Genomic DNA, 23,590 nt, shown 5'->3' with positions numbered 1-23,590 from the left:
CGTCGCGGCGGTGCACGTGGTGTGCGCGGCACGCGGTGCTTCGAGAGAAAGACAGATAGATAGGTAGACAGTTAGGTGGATAGGTAGCGAGCGCGAGAGCTAGAGAAGTCGCGACAAGGGAGAGAGGAAGACAATAAAGAGGGCGAGGGGAGAAAGAGAAAAGGGGAAGAGAGAAAGGAGAGAGAGACAAACATAGAGTGGTACAGAGGGAGGAGAGAGAGGCGGAAAAGGGGTAGAGGTGACAGAGAGACGGAGGCCGAAAGGGGGCGGGCGGGAGGAGAGAGAGGGTAGAGACGAAAAGAAACGGAGAGCACGAGGAGCTGCATACCGACGGATAGAGGAAATCGCCGGAGAGAGAGCACCCAAAAGGAGCTTCGTATCTTCTTTCCGGGTTTTTTTTTCCTGTCAATCCTATCACGTAAAGAAGGACGGAGGAACCGACGGCCACGAGTGAATCGACGAGGAGGAAGCGGGACATGCTGGAACCACGCTGGAGACCCGTCCAGGTAGCCCTTATTCACCCCCTGCAACACTTCTCCACAGTGCACTGCCTATATCATCCGATGTCTGATTGACCTGCCTGCCTGCCTGCCTGTCTGAGCGAACGCACGCATAATACTGCACTTACATCACATAAATGTCCTGCTGTTTTTACCTCTGCCTCTCTCTCTCTCTCTCTCTCTTTCGTGTTTTATCTACTCCTTGCTTTTGCTCTCTTTTATTCTCCACTCAATCGTTTGCTTGCTAGTTGTGGTATTTTTTTTTGTCACCAACTTCGTACGTTTCTGACGCTCTTTGCAACGCGCTACAGACACTGGTGACAGCCACGTGCCACCGGCGCTTCCCTTCGCACGCCGCTGCTGGAATTTGGAGTACTCCTTTTAAACGCTTCACTCATTTAACGCGTGCTTTCGCGGTTTAGCTATCAACTCTTTCTGCTTCTGTCTGACTTAAAGTTTTGATCGCGTGAAGCCTTCGTTCTAATTGTACTTTTACATCGCGATTAATTTAATAATTTATCTGAAATTTATAGATTTATTCGTCGGAATAAAAATTTTGTTTTTATTGAACGCTTTTTTATTTTGAATGTAACTCCAAATTTTGCGTGACTCTTCTTTTCATCACTATTATAGAGTTTAAACCGTGACATTTTTTTGTATACAGTTTGATAACGCGTATATAAAAATACTTTTGACATTTCAGTTTGTCTCTTTTTCTACTCTCTTTTTCTCTATATGGCTATGTAATTGTATTGTTGACAAAGGTCATGAGATTTCTTGTCGTAATAATGCTAATTTGAATTGTTTAGAATCGCTATTGCTATTTAATAGACAGATATATTTGTATCCTTTCGTAACATTTTAGGATTTACATTATGGCTGTGTATTTTGAAGTTCGAAACTATCGCTAAGCTTGGAACATCCAGCGCGTCGTACGATTTCGTCACTATTAATCTTATAAATTACGTTGCAAATATAGATATCGGGATTAAACAGAAACATAAGAGTGTGTACAAGATCGAATATTTCGCGCAATTTACTTTAATCGAATTTAGGTCGTGGCAAAAATAGAAAGGACATAAATGGAGATTATGGTACAAATTTCGAACTGATCGATTATCGTTAGAAACGCGCCTTCAACCCGTTTCTTATTTAATTCACTCCCATCCGACGACGCGAAATAGTATATAAATATTATATACTAATGGTTTTCTTAATCCCTTCGTAATTAGTGGGGCAAGCAATACGTTGTGTGCTGCCAAAATTGTGAATGTGGAATTAGAAACGTTATCGCGTTATCGCCAGTAAGGCTTGCCAAGACGAAATGATTTAGCGCATCTCCCGCGTAATGTTAAACAAATTAAATACGACGTTCCCGTATAATGCAGATAAATGTTCCTTACCCTCGAGATTTCCTGATTGATCCTGCACTCCACCCGGGGCCGGGGGCCGGGGTGATATTCGTGGAAATGACACTTTAACGATCGTGACAAGACAAATAGGTGCGCCGGACAACCAGAATGGTCGGTCAAATAAATCTCACTATATACCGGCCTAAGATTAACTACGTTCGGGTTACTAAATACGTACCTGCCGCGGTACAGAAATCTTTGCGGCGTAAAACGCATATTTTTCCGAAAATAATCTTGGCAGAGGTGCGCCGCCTTTGAAGACTGCTCCTGGAGTCTCGGAGTAATCTAATATCGTATGAATCACCGTTGCCATCGGCTGAGGAAGTCCAACGACTTGTTTCGAAACGCTTCTGACAACCTGACAAAAATTCCTATTTCGTGTTTCATCGTCTGTCACGCAACGCCTGCACAGCGTTCACCGGGGGCTTTTGCTACCACGCGAGTAGTAACTTCAAACAAAGTGATCAAATGGAGAGATCAGTGATCATTACTCATGTTTGTAAATTATGCTCAAACTACTTTGAAATGTCGACTACTACGTTGAGGTAACGATTACCGTTTGTGACTCCCGTTAAATCCGTTTTCGAGTTATGACCACAAATTTATTAATATTGACATACAAAATAAACAATAATATTTAGAACGTCTGTCTAAACACGTGCATTAAAATCAACATCTGTGAATTACAAATCGCGTTGATTTTGCTGATGTTTTCAGCAAGAAATACATTGCTTCCATTTTCAAAATTATGAAATTAATAACTTTTAAGCTCGACTTTAGAAATTGTTCTCAAAAATATGAATATAAACGTTTATTGTTTTACTTAAAATCTCAAAACATGGAAAACGATATTATATTTTTTAGATATAGGTTTTTGGAGTATAATACATTGAAGCAGTTAAGATATCATTCTCCTTTGATACAAAATTTTATGTATAAACAATCACTTTGCTTTAATATGCTTCCTATTGATACAATTGTGACCCTACTGTGATACTGCTGACAGCTTTTGTAAAAGACGTGAAACATTTGCAAAATAAACTTGAAATTTACAATGGTCCTTTGAATTAAGAGCGGAATCCTTTCACTCCTTCGGACGAAACATCAGAGATGGCATCGTCGCGCAATCGAAAGGGTGAGACGGAGGGTGACGGCAGTTACGCTTCAATCGGGGAACGCTCCATGTTACCTGAGAATAGGGGTGATTTTTTTTTAGAAGTGTATAGCCGATAGAGATAGTCGGGTGCTCCACAGTCGCGGCTTTGTGTGGGTGGCTCGTCTACGAGACCGTAGAAGTCCCGGGTGGTGTAGTAGGTGGAACACCCAGAGACGGAGGCGGTCCTACCCTGCTTGGGGGCGTTAAAGAAGTAGGTGGGGTTGGCCACCCCCGCGCGTCAACCCTTACACCCCGCGTCTCCGAAAGCTCCGTATGCCCCCCCGGATCTCTTCGATCCCCCATATTCGCCAATCAGCCGAACCATCCCGTTCTTTGTCACCCTCTACCGACGAGGGCTGCCCGGCGCGGCGCGGCCATCTGGTTGTCTGGCCTTTCCTTCGGGTGATGGTTCGATTTCTTGAAAATTCAAAGATCAGCCTTGGCGAGCGCAGGAGACGGAGCGGAGACAGGCGACAGTTCGGTCCAGGCGAGCGTCCGACGGACGAACCATGAAGATCGCCGCACGTTCTCCGTTCCTCGTGCGCATCAGCCGGTTGATCGATTCTGTGTCGTTAGGTAGTGTTTTGTGCGCGATACCCGGCGTCTTGGAGAATCGAGCGTGGCTCTTCCTGGTTGATGACACCCGGCCTAGGGGTGTCACGCCTTCTTCATGGTCGCGTCGGGCCGACCACGGGGGAAGAGAGGGTGGTGTGCGCGTCAATCGTGATATATATTTCGCATCATCCCCGCCACCTTGGCTTCGCCCATTTTCTCACCTCCTCCGCCGCCAGTTCAGACGTACGTGCCCGAGTACGCGCGCGGTTTGCACACACATTCACGGATGCATATACACGGATACCGCCGAGTGCAACGAGAGAGCCGGCACAGCTGCGGCGGCATAGCCCCCCCGTTTTCGCGCTTGCTTGGCACGGCACAGCATCCCTCTTCGGCCACTTCCGGCCAGGCCAGGCTCCGCCCACTTTTATATTAATCACGTCTTGGTTCGCTCCTGGCTTCTGTTCTCCATCTTTCTTCCCCAGTGAGCGATTTCCTACCGCGGACGCCTGGGAACCACACCTTTGCCCGTTGGCTTATTCATGTCCCGGGCCTTGCGACGCGGGCCTCGACGTCTCTCGCTCTCTCTCCCTCTGTTCCCTTTCCCTCCGTCCCCCCTGTCTCTCGCCGTCGATCTCGCGGAAATACGGCGACGATGCGCTTTAGACGTGACGGTGCAAGGCTGATGGAGATATTCACGTAGCCGTTCGCAGACAAGCTAGCGTTGGCTTCTCCGACGCATCACAAAGACGTATAGTTCAATTAATTTATATATGGCGAACGGCGGTAACAATGTTCTGCGGAAAATGAGATGTGAGCGAATTAATTCTCCGCTTAGAATTCACGCAATTCAAATGCTCCTTTTTTTTTAATCCACCGTGATGTTTGTTTTCACATTCGATGATATAGATATTAGCCACTGTCACGCGATTTACATTTGACCATGTAATATCATCGTTCCTTCAATACTTTCATACATTAATTGCAAATGGCTTCGTTAATAACTTTTTAGAAGAAATATTTGCACTTCAACGTGCGCCTTGTTACTCCGTGTGGTGAACGCCTTGGCGAAAAATGAATCGCGGCGAGGCGCAGGTGAGCGCAACGTTCGTGTGTCGCGGTGCCGGAGTAATGAATAATAACCTGTTATTATTACCAGGTCGAGCAATAAACACGCAGCTCGCAAACGCGCGCAAACGTCTCCCCTCGCGCCGCAATAAGACTCGTCACGCATAGACACGACATTTGTTTCCCGCGCGCGTGGAGTGTGTGCAGGCTATTACGCCGAATGCTACCTTCCTACAAACAGATATTGGTTCCATTGTTGCGCGTTGTGTATCGTGACTGCTTCTCCGCCACGCCGTTTCCGCCAGTCGCCGACCACTTCGCCACCACTCCTCGGCCTTGTTAATATTCCACCTCGTGTCCCTTCGCTTTTAATTTCTCTTTTGACAAAACCCCCTCACTTTCCTCTCCCCCCTCGCGGCCTTCTCGCTGAGCAACGGCGCTGATAACGGCGTATTGTATTGTCGAGATAGTTCGCGACGATTCTATACATTGGGTACTCAAATTCGTTTCCTGTTTTATCTTCGATATTCTCAACGAAAAGGGTTTCGTTGTATGATTGTGTGTGTGTATTATCTTATTCGACGACAATTATTTTCGCGCATCAGAATCGATTTGGAGAGGCTGCAGTTTTTTTATTCATATAGATTGGAATGATTTTATAACTTCATTTTTAACTGAAAAAAACGAAAGAGGAAAAAAGATCCGTACCTGTTAGCAGGTACAATGTTAGCATGAGATATTCATCGTTACACATTCTATGTCGTGACCACTGTTTCCCGACCTACCACACCTTACTGCTCCCTTTTTAACGCCGCGCAGTGGATCCGTTGTATTTTCACCTCGAAGATCTTAATCATAGCGTGCTAGGTACCTCGATTATAATACACATTACTGGTAAGCCAGACCGAAAGAATCATTCTAAAGACAAAATTGCAATGTTCAGGAAGGTTTATCGTGTTTATGCTCGATTATCCCGCGCAGTTTTACTTTGTTAGAGCTTCCGTGATGGAGATTTAAGCAAAATGTCGTCGCGTAAAATCGTTGCAACATAATACTGCACAATCACAGAAACGCTGTCTTTTTGTCACTCCCCTTGTTGGTGGAGAAATATATAAGGTATCTCCGGCAAAATTTTTACACTTTAGTCGTTTTGTGACTTTAACGTTTGAAAGAGTGGATATATAATGACTTTTTACATCTAGAATCCAGCGATATGATCGAGGCGATATATTGCGCCAGGCGAAAATATGTTGTGGCTGTCGCGAAATTGGCATCGTCGATGCGAATCGGCCGAATTCCTACAACCCGGTTCATTTTGTCGCGATAATATGCATTCCATGTCATACCGGCGGCGCGTGTACGGCAATGCATCATCGCCCCCGCGACGGGTATTTGTCAATAGAAACAGACATCGACGCCGCAACCGCGGCAAGTATACGTCAATATACATAACGGCCGGCTGTTGACTTGTTACGTTGTCGCGTACCGCCGATGATTCGATGATTTGCCGATCCGTGACTGTCCCGTGTCAAATATACCCCCGCGGCCGTTCTCGCGGACGCGCGTTAACACGGAAAACGCCGGGCCGTTCATTTGCGATTGGCGCACTAACGCGCGTCGTTACATTAGATTATCAATCCGCCGCGATTGTGATGCGCCGCCGGTTTGTACTTCGACTCGTCATGCCGCGATAATGGCCCCTCTTTCTCTCTCTCACTCTCTCTCTCTCTCTTCGTCGCAGCGACAATTTCGCGAATGTCCGCCTACCTAGCGCGACACGCTCTCGCGAGTGACCGAATTTTAGCAGCGCGTCATGAATCAGGTTGCCCTGTGAATCCCACTTGAATAACGACACATTTGATTAAATTTTAGTAATTTAAATTATCACAGTATTTTGGTATCCCGGTATCAATGCTGATCAGTAGATAATAGTAACTGCAGAGCTTAATCAATAATTGATTACAATTCGAAGAAAATACATCGCGCGATGTAGACAAGAAAAATAAAAGTACAAATTTTTGTTCGCTTTACGGCAATATATGAATCTTACTACAAATGATATGATAGTGACGTATTCTCAGCGCCCTTATTTCGTATTATCCTATAGTCCTATATCATCAAGTTTGCGTCGTGTGCAAACCGTTGCCGAGATAGTTTCGGCCCATTCAAAAATATCGCGCCTAATGCAACGTTAAAAACGTAATAACAATGAAATGGGGGGGCGGGGACCATGTTGTCAGGCATCGGCGATGATTCGCCGATCCATGACGGTGCCGTGTCAAATGTGCCCTCTAGCTGTTCCCGTGTGCGCGCTCCAACACGGCCGGCTCATTTGTGATCGGAGCGCACTAACTCGCCGTGTCGTTACATTAAATTATCATCCCGTGATTCTGATGCACGTACACCAGGCAGTTTGTACGAGGCGACTCGTTATAACACGATAATGGTTCTGCGCTTGTCTCTTCGCCGCGATTAGCATTAAACAGACACCCGTCCACGCAAACCCGTGTGCACTCCGTGCACCGCGCTACGCGTTTGACGATGGTGACGTCAATAACTGATGTATCTGTCGTTGGTGAATCTTCATTGTGACAGGTTACAGACTGTTATGGCTGCTCGACAACGACACTAATGGCCGAATCGAGAAATTCGTTTCAATTCCGAGAAGGTTCGGGTGTAATTCCCGGCGTATACGTCTTGGCATTATCACTCTCGCGATATTCCTCCTATATTTATTAACGTTGACGGTAATCCACTTCCGTGAGAAAGTATCTGTCAATTAAAATTAGGGTACGTCTACCTTATCAATTCCGCAAATATTCTTCGATACAATGTCATTTTGTATGAGATACAATCCTTGCATCGTAAAATTGTATGAATTTTTGAGAAGGTTGATCGATAGGAGAAACAGTCGTGTCAGACCGAGTGTGAACATTTAAAACAAAAGATGCGGGATAGATCGGCCGTGGTTCATATTTCGTTCGGACATCGCCTCCTCTCTTTGTGTACAAACTACGTAATAATTGATGTACGATGGGACCGCGAACGAGGACACACACACACGCACACACACGGGAGGTTTTAATATGCCGGCCGCTTCCAATGTCCAGCGCTCACCGGGATCTCTATTATGGCACGGGCGCATTGCAAACGAGATGCATCAGGAAGCGCGACCAATGCAGAACCGAGTGGATACTGATCGGCTTTTTTTTTTTTAAGTTCCAACCCCGGCTCCGTTGCCCCGCTCGGATCGCCCCCGCCGCCGCCGCGCCGACAAAGTCGGCAACCCTTTTCCCGTTTCCCGGCGTCCCGCAGGGAACGTGAAACGCGCTTTGTAACGTCGCGATTTCGCGTTTTCGTTCGTTCCGAGTACAATGACGAGGGTCGGTCGTCCTTTTCTACTGAAAGGAAACCCGTAATCTCGTGTAACGGTATACTATCGGAAGACGCGGCCGAACGCACTCCGCCAGGAGCGCTATTAAATGACTTGCGAGCGATTTTTTGCGCGCCGCATCGTCGACGACAAAAATACGGAACGCTGGCTGGTTGACTCTTTGCTAAGCGAAAAGAGAATCGGACACCGAAAGACGCTCCTCCTCTCTCTATTTCATTTCGGATTGAAAATACACGGAAACTTCATTAGCAACGTTTCAACGTTACTTTCTATACGTTTAATACGTTAAAATCGATGTATTTAATACTGAAAGGATAATGTCATATTTGTATTAATCTATAATAACCGACGGATGCAACTAGAATTCTATTAATTTTATTAATAATGTCGAAATTCTAACGGAAAATGTATCTTTAATATAATTTTGTATCTATTATAATTATTGAGCGGAGATTGGCATTCATATATCGTAACTTATGCATGTACATGTCTAATGTCAGTAAAATTAACGGCACGATACTACTCCGATATTTATGAATAGCCATCGATAATCGCGATATCACGGACGAACTAACTTTACGGATCGATAAAATTTTATATCGCATGTAAAAGTGAGTATAGTGTGCCGCAAAATGCTTGTTCCTTCTAAGAACAAATATGAAGAGGAGAAATGAGGGCGAGAGTTTTGACCCGTATGTAAATGACCTGTATCTGAAATCGCGCTGCCCCGTTGTGTACCAATTACCTACGGAGATACGTATGTAAAGGGGATGGTCGATGTGCCAGCGAAACATAAACTGCGATAACCGTCCGTATCTCCTGCCTTATGGTCGGATTGGTCTGACGTGAGTAGGTCAGTTTTCACTGCCGAATACCGACTGCAATCGAGCTATATCGCCCTAAGTGCTAATAAACGCGCGGATCTTGTGATGTTCTCTAGTTTCTCGCTGAGATAGCGATCTCGAACCTATTCTTCCCAGGAGTTATTCGTCATAATGAATGATAATATTTTTAAAAATGTGAAATATTATAGTGCAATTTATTATAATGCAAAGATTGAAGATACTATCTTATAAGACGTTTAACTCCTTTTGATTTAAGAAATGATAAGAATTCCATAGTGTTAGTAATGATATTTTTCTGGCGGTTGAGAATAATTGAAGAATTATTGCATTGAAGAAGAGAGTATTATACAATTTGTCTCTTAAATTCACTTTTTTACAATAATAGAAAAAATTAATTTAATTTAATTTTTCACAATTTCAAGATTAACTTTTCCAAGTTAATAAATTATATTTAAATATCAGTATAAAAGTACAATTTATAAGACGAAACGATATACATCTTTTCATCATTTTCTTAAGTTTTAATGTTATCGCTGTTGCCTAATTAGCTGTGTCTTTATAAAAATACGAAATCATTTTATTAAAAAATAAATAATAAAGGCTTAATCTTGTCCGATAAGAATATCCAAATTGTAGACGAATAATGAACGCCGCGATATCATACATAGATTTATTCATAAAAATTAGTGTGTCAACCTTTCGAAATTGCGATATCATTGATACCTACATTATTGTGACAGTGCACGGGGTGCACACTGTTACAGCATCGCTCGCCGCACCACCGCCTGCTTTTCTCAGGCTCCATTGGAATAGGAAAATCGGTCGTGTTGATACCGCTATTGAAACAGCCGATCATTACGCACTCGTTCCGCATTGGTCGCGCTTCCCGATGCACCTCGTTGCAACGTCACCGGCATAATGGAGAGACGCTGCAGGCCGCCGTGCGCGTCCTGGTACCGACGGGCATATCAAAATGCAGCTCGGCCGTGTTTGAATTCGCGGTTCCATCATGAATCAATTACCGCGCGGATTCGTACACAACGGCGAATTGCGAAAGCTCGCGCGTGAAGGATGAGGAACATAAAGGGTAGGGCATTCGCATGCATGGAGGTGAAGGGAAAGAGCCGCGTGTGTGCGCACCACCAGGCGCACACACGCGTGTCGCTGTTGCACACGCGAGATCGTCACTCCTCCTCTCCCTCCGCATCCCTCCGTGTGCCCGGTTTCACCGTTTCTGCACGAATGCACCGCTATCGTCGTACACCGATCGTTTCTCTTTTTTCCCCGCCCTCCTTTCGCGCTCTCCTGCCCTTTCCCTACGCGCGTGCTTTCTTTCTTTCTTTCTTTTTTATTTTTTCCTACGATAATCATCCCATCCAACTTTGCCCATTCGAAACGATGGCGCAAGTTCGTCGAAGTCACGCCTAGAGAAACGCGGAGGATTCCGAATAAAGCTGGGCTCTTTATTTGCTATACGAAGTGAACGTTCTTTCGTGTTAACGCCACCGCGGCTGCAGCTTTGAATGTATTCATTTGTTAAACGCTGTAGTTGCATAATTACATTGCCGCATCGGCAATAATTGCAGATCTTATCATTATTACATATGTGTTTCTTGTGGAACTATCTATCGGCATCAGTCACGAGATTTTCTTTATTTGAAACAATGATTTTTCGGATAAAAATATTCCGTTTCGAACGTACTATCTAATTCGAAGGTTCCGTATCGGAATCAGCTAGTTAATTAGTCTAATTCACATTATAAGAGTCGTGTAAGAAAAAAAACTGCTATTTTCTAAAAATTACTTTCATCTAATTGTTAAAATGCAACACTTTTAAGAGCGTTAATAGACAGAAAATCGGTGGCTGGTACGTGAAAAATAACTGCCAAAGTACGGTGTGATTAATATGTCACATGTTACTAAAGCGAAAGCAATATCGTATCCTATTTGTGTTGTGCTTTAGCCTTAGCCACATATGATATTAACATATTGAACGTGGTATTATTAAACCAGACGTTACTAAATGGAGAATATATGCCTGATGCATCATTACGTTATGTCGCAAAACGCAAAACAATATAAGATGTATATAGATCTGACTTTTTGCTTCTATTTTTCAACAGAATGTATTATCGTAACGAATACAGCATTATCGACTACTAAAGCAGAAATAAGTAGCACGTAAAGTAGAAAACATCTGTTTAACAATATATAAACTTGTCATTTCTCAGAAAGTCTTTTTCTCTTTCTCTCTCTTTCTCTCTCTCTCTTTCTTTCTCTTTTAAATCTTTTATGAATATAAAGTTTTAGAAAATTGAAAAACTTAAATCTTTCAAATAAGTTTTTTTAAAAGAAAGTTACTCTTTTAAGCATAATGCTTAAAGTACTATATTTTGAAAACTAAGCAAGAAAAATTACATAAATATAGAAGTATACAGATTGCCAAGTTTCAACACAATCGTTAATTTGATGTTCTATATTTTCACCCGTCATTTATTGCTTATTTATAAAGATTGTTTGTGTCTACGTCGTTCACCTGTCATCTTTTAACGGCGAATTCTTGGAAAGAAAAATTCTATTCTTATCTCGGTTCATCTTTTTTTGAATACATAGATTGTCACGAGTAACTAGTTATGCAACACGCCAGTCGTCGTAGCCTAAATTTAATTTAAACGAGTTGAGAAGCTAACGAAGAGTTGTTTTCGCGCGGAAGTGTATTTATAACGGTAGACTCGGGTTTAAGTCAACCATTCAATTTTTTAGCGATTTACTCTTTGAAAATTTACACAAACCGTTCTACAAATTTTAGGTGAAAGAAATCAGTCATGTATCGTATAAGTAAACTTTTTGATTCTATAGCGAAACCTTAAAATTCTATATCAACGTTATGTATTTATTACGTATAATTTTGGTATTTTAATAACCATTTTTTTTATTTTTGACAAAAGAGAAAGAAAACATTTTTATCATAATATATATTTTTAATATATATTTTTCTTCTTATTATTATTTTGTTACTTATAGCTTTATATATCAGTTCAAATCTTATTTAATCCTTCACATATATGTATCACATATATGTCTATTTTTTGCTGATAAACCTGAACACAATAAAACACGCGTTGTCGAAACGTGCGTTTACGACACAAAATAAAATCTAGTTCAACAAACATATAAAATAAAAAATATTTTATATAAAAAACATTTATTGCGCGACACGATTAATCGTACGTTACTTTTCATCGGCAGATAAAAAAGAAATATGTTCATACTAAAAGAATTTTATCGCGTTAGCAATCCAAATGGATGACAACATCAAACTTGATGCAACTTAGTATACGGTGATAAGGGAATGTCCAATAAACGAATAAATAAATAACAAAGCTGCAAGATATTCTTACCATTCAGTATTTTTATCTGTCTCCGGCTGTTTTCGCAGAAGAACGCATTGCAAATACGCATTGCACAAGAACAAGAATATGCCATGCAACTGATATTCTTGTTTTTGAGCGACTATATTAGTTGGCCTTATAATACTACAGAAATAATCACTTTCGCATTTTAATCGCAGTAGATATTGATCATTCCTCTAGACTTTTAAGATAACTCGTCGCTTATCGGTAATTATTTATCGGGGGGATGTTTATATACTGATTATTTATTTACAATTTAAATGTAAATACCCCACTCGCCGTGAGATTATATCGATTAGATGCATAGATATTATTTCTATTAACACAGGTATTATTTGTATATGTGTTATTTTTAACAACAAGCTTTAATTAGAATAGCTTTTTTAATTGCAAAGTCTATTACAGTTTTTTCAGACTAATTTAAGATAGAGACTTCTTTTGTAAGGAAAACATAAAGGCAAAGTAGAAACTGTTTGAACGTAAATCGAACGCTTCTATCGTATCGAGATTACTCGTGTTTATGTTTCGTCACGCAGCCATATAGACCTGACAAAATTTTACGTTAGTGGTCCAGCAGATAAAATGGATATACTTATTCGCGTGCATTCTGCGAGCGCCAATATAAAACCGTCGTGGTCGCATCCACAATCGTGAAATAGAAATTCATTCGCGATACCCACGCGGCTCACTTTAAATTCCTCAAGGCTCGAGCGGCCTTATCAGTTTGTCGACACCGTCTACCAGGTTCGCGGTAGAAAGAGATCTCAGAAGTCCGCGGAGAGCACCAGCGTTTGTGATACACGTTCGAGAGTCTGCTTTTTGTTCCCGCGTCAAGTCTCTCTCCGATGAACTAAATTACGTGTAAATTTCTGACAGTCTTCTGGAAAGTGCATCTCATTTGAATCTCGCTACCGCATCGGACGCGCATTGCTTATTTTACGTCTCGTTACATTACCGTCGATGACATAATCGTCTCAGACGCGCGTTGACCTTAATGAAATAGTCGCTGGAAAATACGGTTTCGTGAAGATATAATAATTAACGACATAACGTGTAACTTTGATATTGACATTTGTGATCATCTGTTTTGGCTTGTGAGACTCTATCGGATAACATTTGCTTAATATTTATTTCAATATAAACGCGAAAAATTTTGTTGAACGTGATTAAGAAGCGTGACGTTTCATGAATTATCAATGTTCTACATTCTTGTGCTTGTATCGGTGATCGACCCAGGTTCAAAAATGTGTTTCTTCATCGGCTGGCGCGAAGGCGGCATAAAAATTCCTAATTTATGAAGTGGAAAATCTATCAAGGTTTGTTCAGCAAGCATAAACTTTTCCAAAATTTTCATTTTATTTTGAGAGAGATGCATCACAGTATTTCATCATTCAGATCACTTAATTCAGATTTCATCTTTCGCAAATAGTTTTATTTATGGTTTATATGATGCTTATAAAAAGTATTTAGTCTGGGTTATTATTACATCTCTTGACGACAAATTTTTCGTCATTTTCAACTGTCTGCTGTTCCTCGATTATTATATCTATAACAAACGCAAGATACTATTGCCACATTTCTTTAGACTAATTTAGAGACATCTCCAAGAATTTTCATGAAACAACATTATTATTAAAATGTAATTTTTATAATTCATCATTTATTGATTTGATAATGAATTGGTCATATATATCGAAATCCCTATCAGACAAAAGGAATTGATAAAAATGTCGAAATATATTTAAAATTCATGAACGCTTAATGCTAAACTATATATCGCTATTATTTCGCAATATAACGAAATTAAAACCCGATGAAAAATAATTCATCGCTTGTAGACTCGCAGAAAGAGAAGTCATCATTTGTGTATTGCACTCTTATCTACGCTCGTTATTGTTTGCACAGCATTGTTTTGTCCAAGATAAGTATTTCCCATACGTCTATTGCGCTGCCGAGCATATATTTGCTCGGCTCATTTCTGTTTGATTCAGAAACTCATTCTAAGGTCGCCAATGAGTTACATCGATTTATTTACAGTTCGAAATATTCATATATTTTTCGAGCACAAAAAACATTTTTGTATTATACTTTTAAAGATATTAAGCCCAATCTTATCTGTATCTTCTAAACCTGCAGTTTCTCGGTAGGTGTAGCGTTAGAGGAATTTCGTGAAGGTTAACGTACCGTTCGCGTCTTCGTGAAAAAGCGCACAAGTGTACCCGGAAACGTCACTCCAGCCGCTCGCTCGTGAGGAAGGAGGGAAGAACGAGCGCGCGCGATCTGATCGCGCTCCGCTCCGCTCCGTGGAAACGAGGCGAACGCATCGTGGAGGAGTGTGCAGCACAGCGGTCACGGGGGGAGCGAGCGGGAGGGGAAAGATGACATAATCCCACTCTCGCAATTTACGAAACAGATTTACGCGTGGGACGGGCCCGCCGCGCGGGCATTTATGATAATGTGTAGCGCGGTTTACTGGACTCGATGCTCTTCATGCGTGCGAGTGCGTACAGCGTCGTTCAGAATCAGCCGTCGGAGTCGGCCGATTTCCCCCGCGTACATTGATGCGAGATGCGAAGTCCGATGCGATTAACTTGATGTTAATCGTGCTCTCACTTCGGTGACTTATCGATCACAATATCTTCTCAACATCTTTACGAAAGACAACATCTTTTGAAGATACAAATGAATACTTTATATTTATAACAGTCTACATATAAAAAATAGATAAAAAGTTATTAAGATAAAACTCGATGTATTTTCTACCATTTGATTTGAACAAAAAACTTTCGTTAAAAAAAACGTTATCAAGGAAACACATCGATTTATCAAATTTTTCAATTCTGCTAATAAAGACGATCGATTTTTTAATAGAAGTAAACTTTAAATTTCTAAGGAAGTGTAATAACCACATTAATTACATTATTTATCGCATAATTGTAAATTCGATCTATCACATTACAACGACAATCATTGCTCATCGATCAATAATGGGATATCATGATCACGGTGATCAAAGACGGTCCATCGAATTAATCTAGCCATCTCCTCTGATCACGTCTGATCTGCCCGATTCCTGGACAATGCTATATAACACGTGCACAGATAAATCCGCGAATACACACGCGGAGGGGGACCACACATAAGCATGCTGTAGTTGCTTCGCTGGTGAATCCTACTTAACGCCGTCCCTGATGCCTGAGCTGACGCACATGTACGATGTATGTACGACACGCGGGGCAGGGGCACCGGGATAATCGCACAAGACGATTGGTAGCTTCCTGTCGGTCACGTGACCGGCCTGCATCGCGGAACGACAGCGGCGAGCGCATGGGGCTGCGGCTGCGGAGGATGACATTCGTTGCACTCACCCGGTGTCATTAACTATGTCCGTGTGACACACAACGGATTAATGCGTGCGAGCGCGTATTTACTAATTACAATTGACGATAAGGGATTTATCGGGAACGAATATCTTGGTGATATCCCGATAATCGCCGTCGCCTAGTGGGACACTTCAATCAATAATTTGACGCTAAAACTGTGGCTGGCTTGGCGATATTCCGAGACTGTTAAAAGCACACCACCGTCAGCTTGAGAAAGTCTTCTCTTCTCGCCAACGCCAACGAGAGAAATCGCCGCGGGGAGAGAATTTCCCGATGCGGAAAATGTAAGCTCTGGCAGCCCAATCGAAAACATGCGTTAAACCGTCGTTCGGGCGAAATGTTTCTCGCGACGCCCTTAAATTCCGAGTCCGAAGCGAAATATGGGCAGAGTAGAAACACTGTGCTGTAACTAGGTGAGCATGCACTCGGAACACTCAGCACGTAAGAGCACTCTCTTCTCTTTCTTCTTTCCTTTTGTGACCCATATCTCTTCACACACATACACACACACACACACACACGCACACGCACTCTTCACTTTGCACACGTGACACCTTGAAGTATGTTACGAAGTATAATAGAGTTTATTATTATTGGACAAATAATTTTGCAAAATTATGGAATGTTGCATTTGCATCGAGATTTTTCGCCCTTTTAACGAATTCAGTTTCTTCATCTTTTCTGAATCTTAATTATGACGAGCCAAATGAATAATATACTTATGATACGTACATATTTATAATTCGTTAATGAGACAATACAAAGTTCATATTAATATGTTTTTAATCATTTTTTATTGGATTTTTATTAAATTTTTTTATTACGCGAAGCTCTAAAAAGTTATATACTTTCTTTATATAATGCGCAACAAATTTATATTTTTATCACGGTATATAAATTTCTTATTATATCGAATTAGTCAAATTGTGATAAAACATTATTACATAATATCTAATATAATTTGAGAAATTGATATTTTTTTGTATAACAAGCTACTATGCTTCAATTACGCATTCAATTCGGTTTCCGGATGTTTTGCTTCAAAATGAAGTCCAAGGTATTTCTAAATTCAAATCTTATATCGTCATGCTTTGATCCGATAACATCCGACGATTTATCTACAATTGTTTCGCAAACACAATTTGCGTCGCGAAAACAATCCGCAGTTGACAAATTGATCGCGTGAGACCTTACGGAGAGTTAATACAGTACACTCGCATGAAAGGAAAACTAGATCTCTATAAAAATTGCGATTTCAATGAATCACGTTGGTAAATAAATTAATCACGTTGACATTGACGCATTCGACTTCAATTCGAATCACTTGTCTACTCCTATGCTAATTGTAGCTGTAACAAAAGCTCGACAGAGAATTCTTTGTATATCATAAAGAAATATTAATAAATACAGAGAAAACAAAAGTTACCCTTGAAAATTGAACAATATTACATAATCTATTTTTCAATATTAAAAAAATTTTAATGTCAAGATAACGATGAACAGATTGCTATCTTGGCATACATTCCAAATACATTACAAATGACTTTTGTTAAAATGTGTTTTTATATTAAATCATTTATATAGTTTGTAAAAACTCTTCCTCCAATGAAGCTTTTTGGATCATCTTTTTATTAAATGCATAAAAATTATTGGTTAATATAACAAGAAATCATACTTTAACAAAGATTTATTAAAATTATGTTAAGTGATATTTAATACATTTAATAATAGTTTTATAAATTCTAAACAGAGGCGGACAATAGATTTTGAAACTTTATAAGCGATAACAATTCTACCAAAGATTAGAAATTCATCGTCCGTTTTTGTTTAGAATTTGTAAAACTGTAAAATTTTATTACATTTTATTAAATCTTTATATCACGTAACATAATTTTAATAAATCTTTATTGAATTTTTTTTTATTATATTAAATGATAATCTTCTATCAGCAAAAACATATTCATTTCTATGCTGCTTTTAAAAGCCTTAAATGATAAATTTTTCACGTTGCGGTCATAAAAATAAACGACGTTATATTATATTACGAAGAGAGACGAAGGTGTTGAAATAAACAATCAGCGAAGAAACTGGTTATGTCGGGCCGTTCTTTCGTTTCGCATTTCTTCCTTGCGATCGTTTTCGCGGAGTCGCGGAGCTCATTCGCGCGGTTACGCTACCTTCCGGTGGAAAAAACGGAGATTAGCCGCGCGACGACGTTGCCTCGCAATATATCGTGCCATCTATTTTGTAATAGAAACAACGGAAGAGCCTAATTCCGCGAGGCTGCCTCGCTCTCGTCCTCCTCGCCATTAGACGTGCAGATACATGCTAGGCGCGCATATATGTGTGTGTATATGTGTGTGTACGTATGCATTATGTATATTATATATACACAATATATAAACACACACACACACACATATATATATATATATATATATATATATATATATATAATCATACCATTCCTATCTACCTATACTTACTTACCCCAGCTACCTACCTACCTACCTACCTAATTATACCGAGTGGTCCACTAGGAGCGATAAGCGATTTACATACCGAACGGTGCGATGGATTTACCGCTCGGCTGTGTACGACATCGATATACTCGAGTCCCGGCCGAGCCGAGCTGAGCCGAGCCGAGCTGAACTGAGTCGCGCCGTCGACTTTGCTCCATTTTGCTCCTATTTCAGGAAGTCGGAGGAACGTCTCTCGCAAATAGTGAGCATTGCCGCGTGAGCGTTTTCTCTTCCTCTTACTCGCGCTCCTTGCTCCGTGTGCGTCGCGCGTTCACGGGAATAGTTGCTCTTTGCACTCCGCGCGGAACGCGCCCGCGGAGCGAAAGAGCGTATATACTGTCGCCGTGTCGTCCGCTCAGCTCCGCTCCTTCGTTTGCCTTCTTCGATTTTTCGGGGCAGCCTCGGTCTTGTTACGTCTAGAATTAATCCGGGGTAATCAAGATGTCTCGGGAAAGAACTATATTGTACATCTGTAGAGCGAATTATTTCACGATGATTATAAATATCGCAAAATGCGCATCAATTGTACTTCTATTAATTTTACTTCTTGATAATCTGTAATGAACATAATGAAAAGAGCGAGTATTCCCAGTTTTGCAACACAAACTGTTGAATTAAGATAATTCTTATAATGCAAATTCTAATCGAACCTATATATATCACCTATATCTATTTGTGTACTAAAGAAAAGACTTTCTAAAGCTTTTTCTGGATAAACTTTAGCGTTATTTTTTTCTTCGCGACGTCTTAATTGTCGTATCTTATTTTGCACGGCATTAGCGAGTAAAAAGATATATTTAGGGCGCTCAAAACAAAAAGATTAAGTTCACGATATTCAAAGTAGGTTTTACATAGAATCTTCTTTTTATTCGCAAAATACAGACTTAGCTGTACACGTTTCCACATACGCTCTCATATATTAGATTATTATTGTATTAATTTATTACTATAACCTTTTGCCAAGAACATTATTGCCAAGCAAACTGGTTACAAGTTGTTGACGTATTTATCACCGTATTTAAATCGCTGATAATAATTCTGCTTTTTGCAAAAATATTGCTTGAAATAGGTAGATTTGTGTTTACATATTTATATAACTGACATTAGTAAATTTATTGAATGAAACATGAAGTAAGACATGTTTGTGTCATACATACTACGCGTGTGCTTTCGATAATAATTCCGATATTATATATAAAGATGTAAATATGTAACGTATATTGTGTAACTGAACTGCGAGGAGAGTTAGTGCGCGACGGTCATTCGCGGACATAAATCTTGATGTTTCGCGTGTAGCCCGCGCTTAATAATCGATAAGTAAATCATTCACTCGAAAAGATGGGCACAAACATGCCAAACGATGAGACAGATTTACTGTACGCTCCAGTCTTAACGGCATTAGTATATATTTTGCTTCGCTGTAGCCTCGCGGTTAGCTTTCGTAACCCGCGCGAACATATTAAAAATTGGTATAATGCTTTCTCATTAGGGTCATTTATTTACACGTCCACGCTACTTAATTCGCATTAATCTATATTATATATATTTACATATTTATGAATTGCAATGTTAGTCTGCACAAAATATTTTCGCGAAAAAAGGAGGTTTTTTTGCTTTATCTTTTTGAAATATAAAATATGTACTTTATAAAAGATTCAAATTTCTATTTTATTTTATATTATTGTATTTTATTTTATTTTATTTCTAAAAATGTGTTATCTTTACTATACATGCATGCAAATGAAATTCAACTTTGTACCGTTTTGCAAAGCACAACAACGAGTCTATTGCGTATGCAATAGGAGAAAATAGAAAAAAGCAAGTTTTTAAATAAAAAAATACTTTACACAGGGTAGTGTACTAGTTACATAATTTTTAAATATCTAATTATACATATATTAATATACTTGATGCGGTTACATGGATTGTCTCGTAAAATGAAGAAATTAAAGATGACAATTTGTAAGAATCAAATAATCATATCTGAAATTTTGCGAAGAATATTGCTTTGACATTAATTAATATTCTTTATTGCAATATTAGATAAATATAATTTACTTTAAATTAGCGCGGAAAATTAATGTAAAGAAACAATGTAAATAGCTCTCGATATAATTTGTAGCCTTTCATCGAACAGCTCAACTCAATTTAATTCGAATCTGATTACGGGCGCGAAATATATCGAGCACAGCAATGACAACAGGAGTTTCTATTTTCAACGACAGTTATTCTTAGAATGGCGTAAATTTAATTGCGACAGGCGTAGCGACGCACAGCGACAAGCATGTATCGCGCTTGAAATATGACTTGGAAATGTAGTGCAACGACGATTATTTAATTCAGTTAATTATTCCTTATCGACGACAAGCTTTCGAAGAATCCTCACTGAAATTTAACTCTAACGTGAGTAACGTGCGTATTTAATGCATCGAAAGAGAAAAATATCCATTGATGACTTTATTGAAAGTAATGATGTTGATCTCTGAAAGCTGTTTATCAGAATTTTCGTCACGCTAAGTTACGCTCATTATATTCTATGTAGTTATATAACATGTCCTTGGAATGGTAGGTTGAAAAAAATATGTCAGATGGTTTCTTCAGTTTAAAGCCAAATTTTCTTTGCTAAGAATATGGAAACGCTCCTTCTCGGATTAAGACTATAAAATAAAAGTATATCATATATATCATTATTAAATTAAAAATGGCTTTTTACAAATAAATTATTCATGACAGCTGCGATATTTGAAAATGCTTTACTAAACTTGAACGTTGACAATATATTGATTTTGTTTGATAGCATTTTGAGAACATATTTGTTGAAATTCGACGAAAACGTATGTCTATAAATCTGAAATAATTACATAATAAACGAAATCGAAATGAGAAAATTCACTTGGTAACTTGGTAAAAAGAACTTGGATTCTCTACATTCGCACAAAAATTTTTTATCACTCCTTCGCATGGGTTTGTCTTTCTCCTAGAAAATGGTGGACTTAGCGAAGTTAAGATTTTTAAAGGAATAATGAATTCGGACTGCCTGGGTCGCACGTTCTGACTCTAAATCTTTTTCGTAAATAGATTATGGTGCGAGATAATGAAAAATTTGCCAGGGCGCAAGTTATCACGCTCCTCTCTTGGAACTTCCTCCCTTCACCGCACAATCACTTTTGATGGTTGTTTATAATTCGGGCGACGTTTAAAAAATGTAACGCGCCGCATTGCGCGTTGCTCTTGAACTCACAATTAGTTGTCCACGCAAGAATTGTATGACGGTCTTTGTTGCACGTCTCAAACGTAATCTATTTTAATATATGCAGCCATTAAGTCTCACGTAAAAGTGATCGGTAACGCCTGAAAAAATTAAAAATCGACAATGTTTTTTCTTTCACCTATGAGAAATTGCGCAATCAGCATTCAGCAACAGCCATTATCGCGAGAAGTATATGCATTGAGATAAGATAATTTATACGGAGCATCACGTGATTAGAATAATCGCAGACTTGTCTGCTATCTGGGAACTGGCGGTAAGAAAATTGAAATATGAATCATCGAGTACACAACGCGTGCTCCAAATATCTCCTCATTGTGTGTCTCACGACCGCGAAAGATGTACGACTTTGCGTAATGTTGGCGCTTTGATCTCTACGAGATTTCTGAAGAAAGCAATTAATCGCCAGTTTCGAGACGCATGTAGCCATTTACGCGAAAAATTAACTATTTTCCAAATTCGATAGATGGATTCCGGAAATCTGCGTTTATCCACATTTAGTCGCAATGGCTAATTTACATCGGAAAATTTTTCCATTTGTGGTACCGCGAGCGCGCGCGTCGTGAACGGTGCACGCTGAACTCGACACGACCACTACGAGAGCGGCACTCGGCGCGGTGGCTCATTCCCGTTGATAAATTCGCGTTTGCGTGTGTCTGAATGCACCATTGATGAGAGGTAGAAGTGGTCAACGTCGGCCAAGAACCTGGTCCTACCTCGGACAGCACGTGCATGCGCGCGCGCTGACATTAGTATTAATAGTTATGAATCTAGAATAGAACGTTCCGGGCTGTGTGTTATGCAGATATGCGAGGTACATCCGCGCGCGTTTTACGTTTTAGCCGAGAGATATGAATGCAAATGCGAGGAATGTAAACCGAAAAGAGTCTCCCGTCGGTCTCTGGGAGTCCCGATCGGTTGAAGCGCGCGTCGACGCGCGGCTCGCGCGAGAAAGGAAGGTCACGACGCGCCGCGCCGATAAACCCGATGAAAAAGAGCTTCCCGGAAAATCGCGCGTCCCAAAGTCTCTGCGCAACCCGCTGAGAATGCCATTAGGGTTAACGATCTCTCGGCGTGTCGGTCGGCGTGAACGGTATGGGACGGAGCGTGTGAAAGCGCAAAACAGAGAGACGCGATAACGACCGAGCGAATTCGCGCGAGTGCGTTTTTCGCCTTCGCGAAAGACCAGATAAACGCTTCTTACTGTGTGCGAATAATCGACCTTTTCAGACAGCTTCTATACCGTGGGATTAACAGTGATTTCATATACTGCAATGTATATGTTATTTTCTTTCTACTGACATTACGGATCATTATCACGGATTCATTTCAAGCGTATTTATTCGAAGTTTATTTCATAATTGCGGTTTTAATATAATAGAAAGACAATAAATGTCACAATTAAGTTGAGACTAAGGAAATTTGCATCTTTAAAGATAATGGAAAATGCTATCGAGAAGGCATATGTTGGCATTATTTCTAAAATTAAAGAAATATGATATTTGTTTGTCTCACTACTATTAAAATTAGCTTCTTTTTATTATAATTCTATTTTTTAAGATTTTTTTCAAATACACATTGACTTTATTGGTTTACTGTAGGTACTATCAAATGAGATATGTTCTTTTATACTTCTGTGCAGATATAAGTGAGACATAATAAGATAGATATCTCTCAATGCAAGAAGAGTCAACCCTCTGAAATGATCTATGTAAGGCGTGGATATTTTTGCTAGTGTCAGATACATCTTAATTTTGGGCCTCATACCTATTAACTAGAATTTATGTGCGGTTAATTTTAAGTATGATCTACGATATGAGTCGCGTATATATTACCAGAACTAACCTACTTAGGAGTAAATGGCTAAATTCCTTACGAATTAATTATGTGCAATCTTTATATAGTACCTAGAGAATTCTGTTGCCTATTTTAGAGCAATCGGAGTTTGGTTTAAAATGTAAAGAGTTCTTTAGCTGCACTGAAAAAAAGTTTGGTTAAAATAACCTAAGGCTTGGTGAAATAGCTTCAACTAAAGGGTTTAGTGATTATGACGAAATATTTGGTTAATGTTAAC

General features: G+C 39.9%; 1 protein-coding gene across 20 annotated transcripts in view; it reads left to right on the top strand.

Moving 5' to 3' along the window:
* Positions 1 to 227: 227 nt before the first annotated feature.
* LOC112459522 (forkhead box protein P1-like) overlaps positions 228 to 23,590 on the top strand; it is a 288,209-nt gene continuing 264,846 nt past the window's right edge. For 19 of the 20 annotated variants that reach the window (XM_025023670.1, XM_025023686.1, XM_025023678.1 and 16 more), the window contains exon 1: positions 228 to 506. In XM_025023670.1, coding sequence (XP_024879438.1) covers positions 477 to 506 — 30 coding nt within the window. In that variant the 5' untranslated portion in view covers positions 228 to 476. Of the gene's footprint in view, positions 507 to 13,150; positions 13,660 to 23,590 lie in introns of those variants that run through there. The other variant, XM_025023682.1, reaches the window with a different exon arrangement.

Source organism: Temnothorax curvispinosus, unplaced genomic scaffold (assembly GCF_003070985.1).
Source record: "Temnothorax curvispinosus isolate PA1 unplaced genomic scaffold, ASM307098v1 QBEX01009885.1, whole genome shotgun sequence".
NCBI lineage: Eukaryota > Metazoa > Arthropoda > Insecta > Hymenoptera > Formicidae > Temnothorax > Temnothorax curvispinosus.
This window is presented reverse-complemented; position numbering and strand designations above follow the sequence as displayed.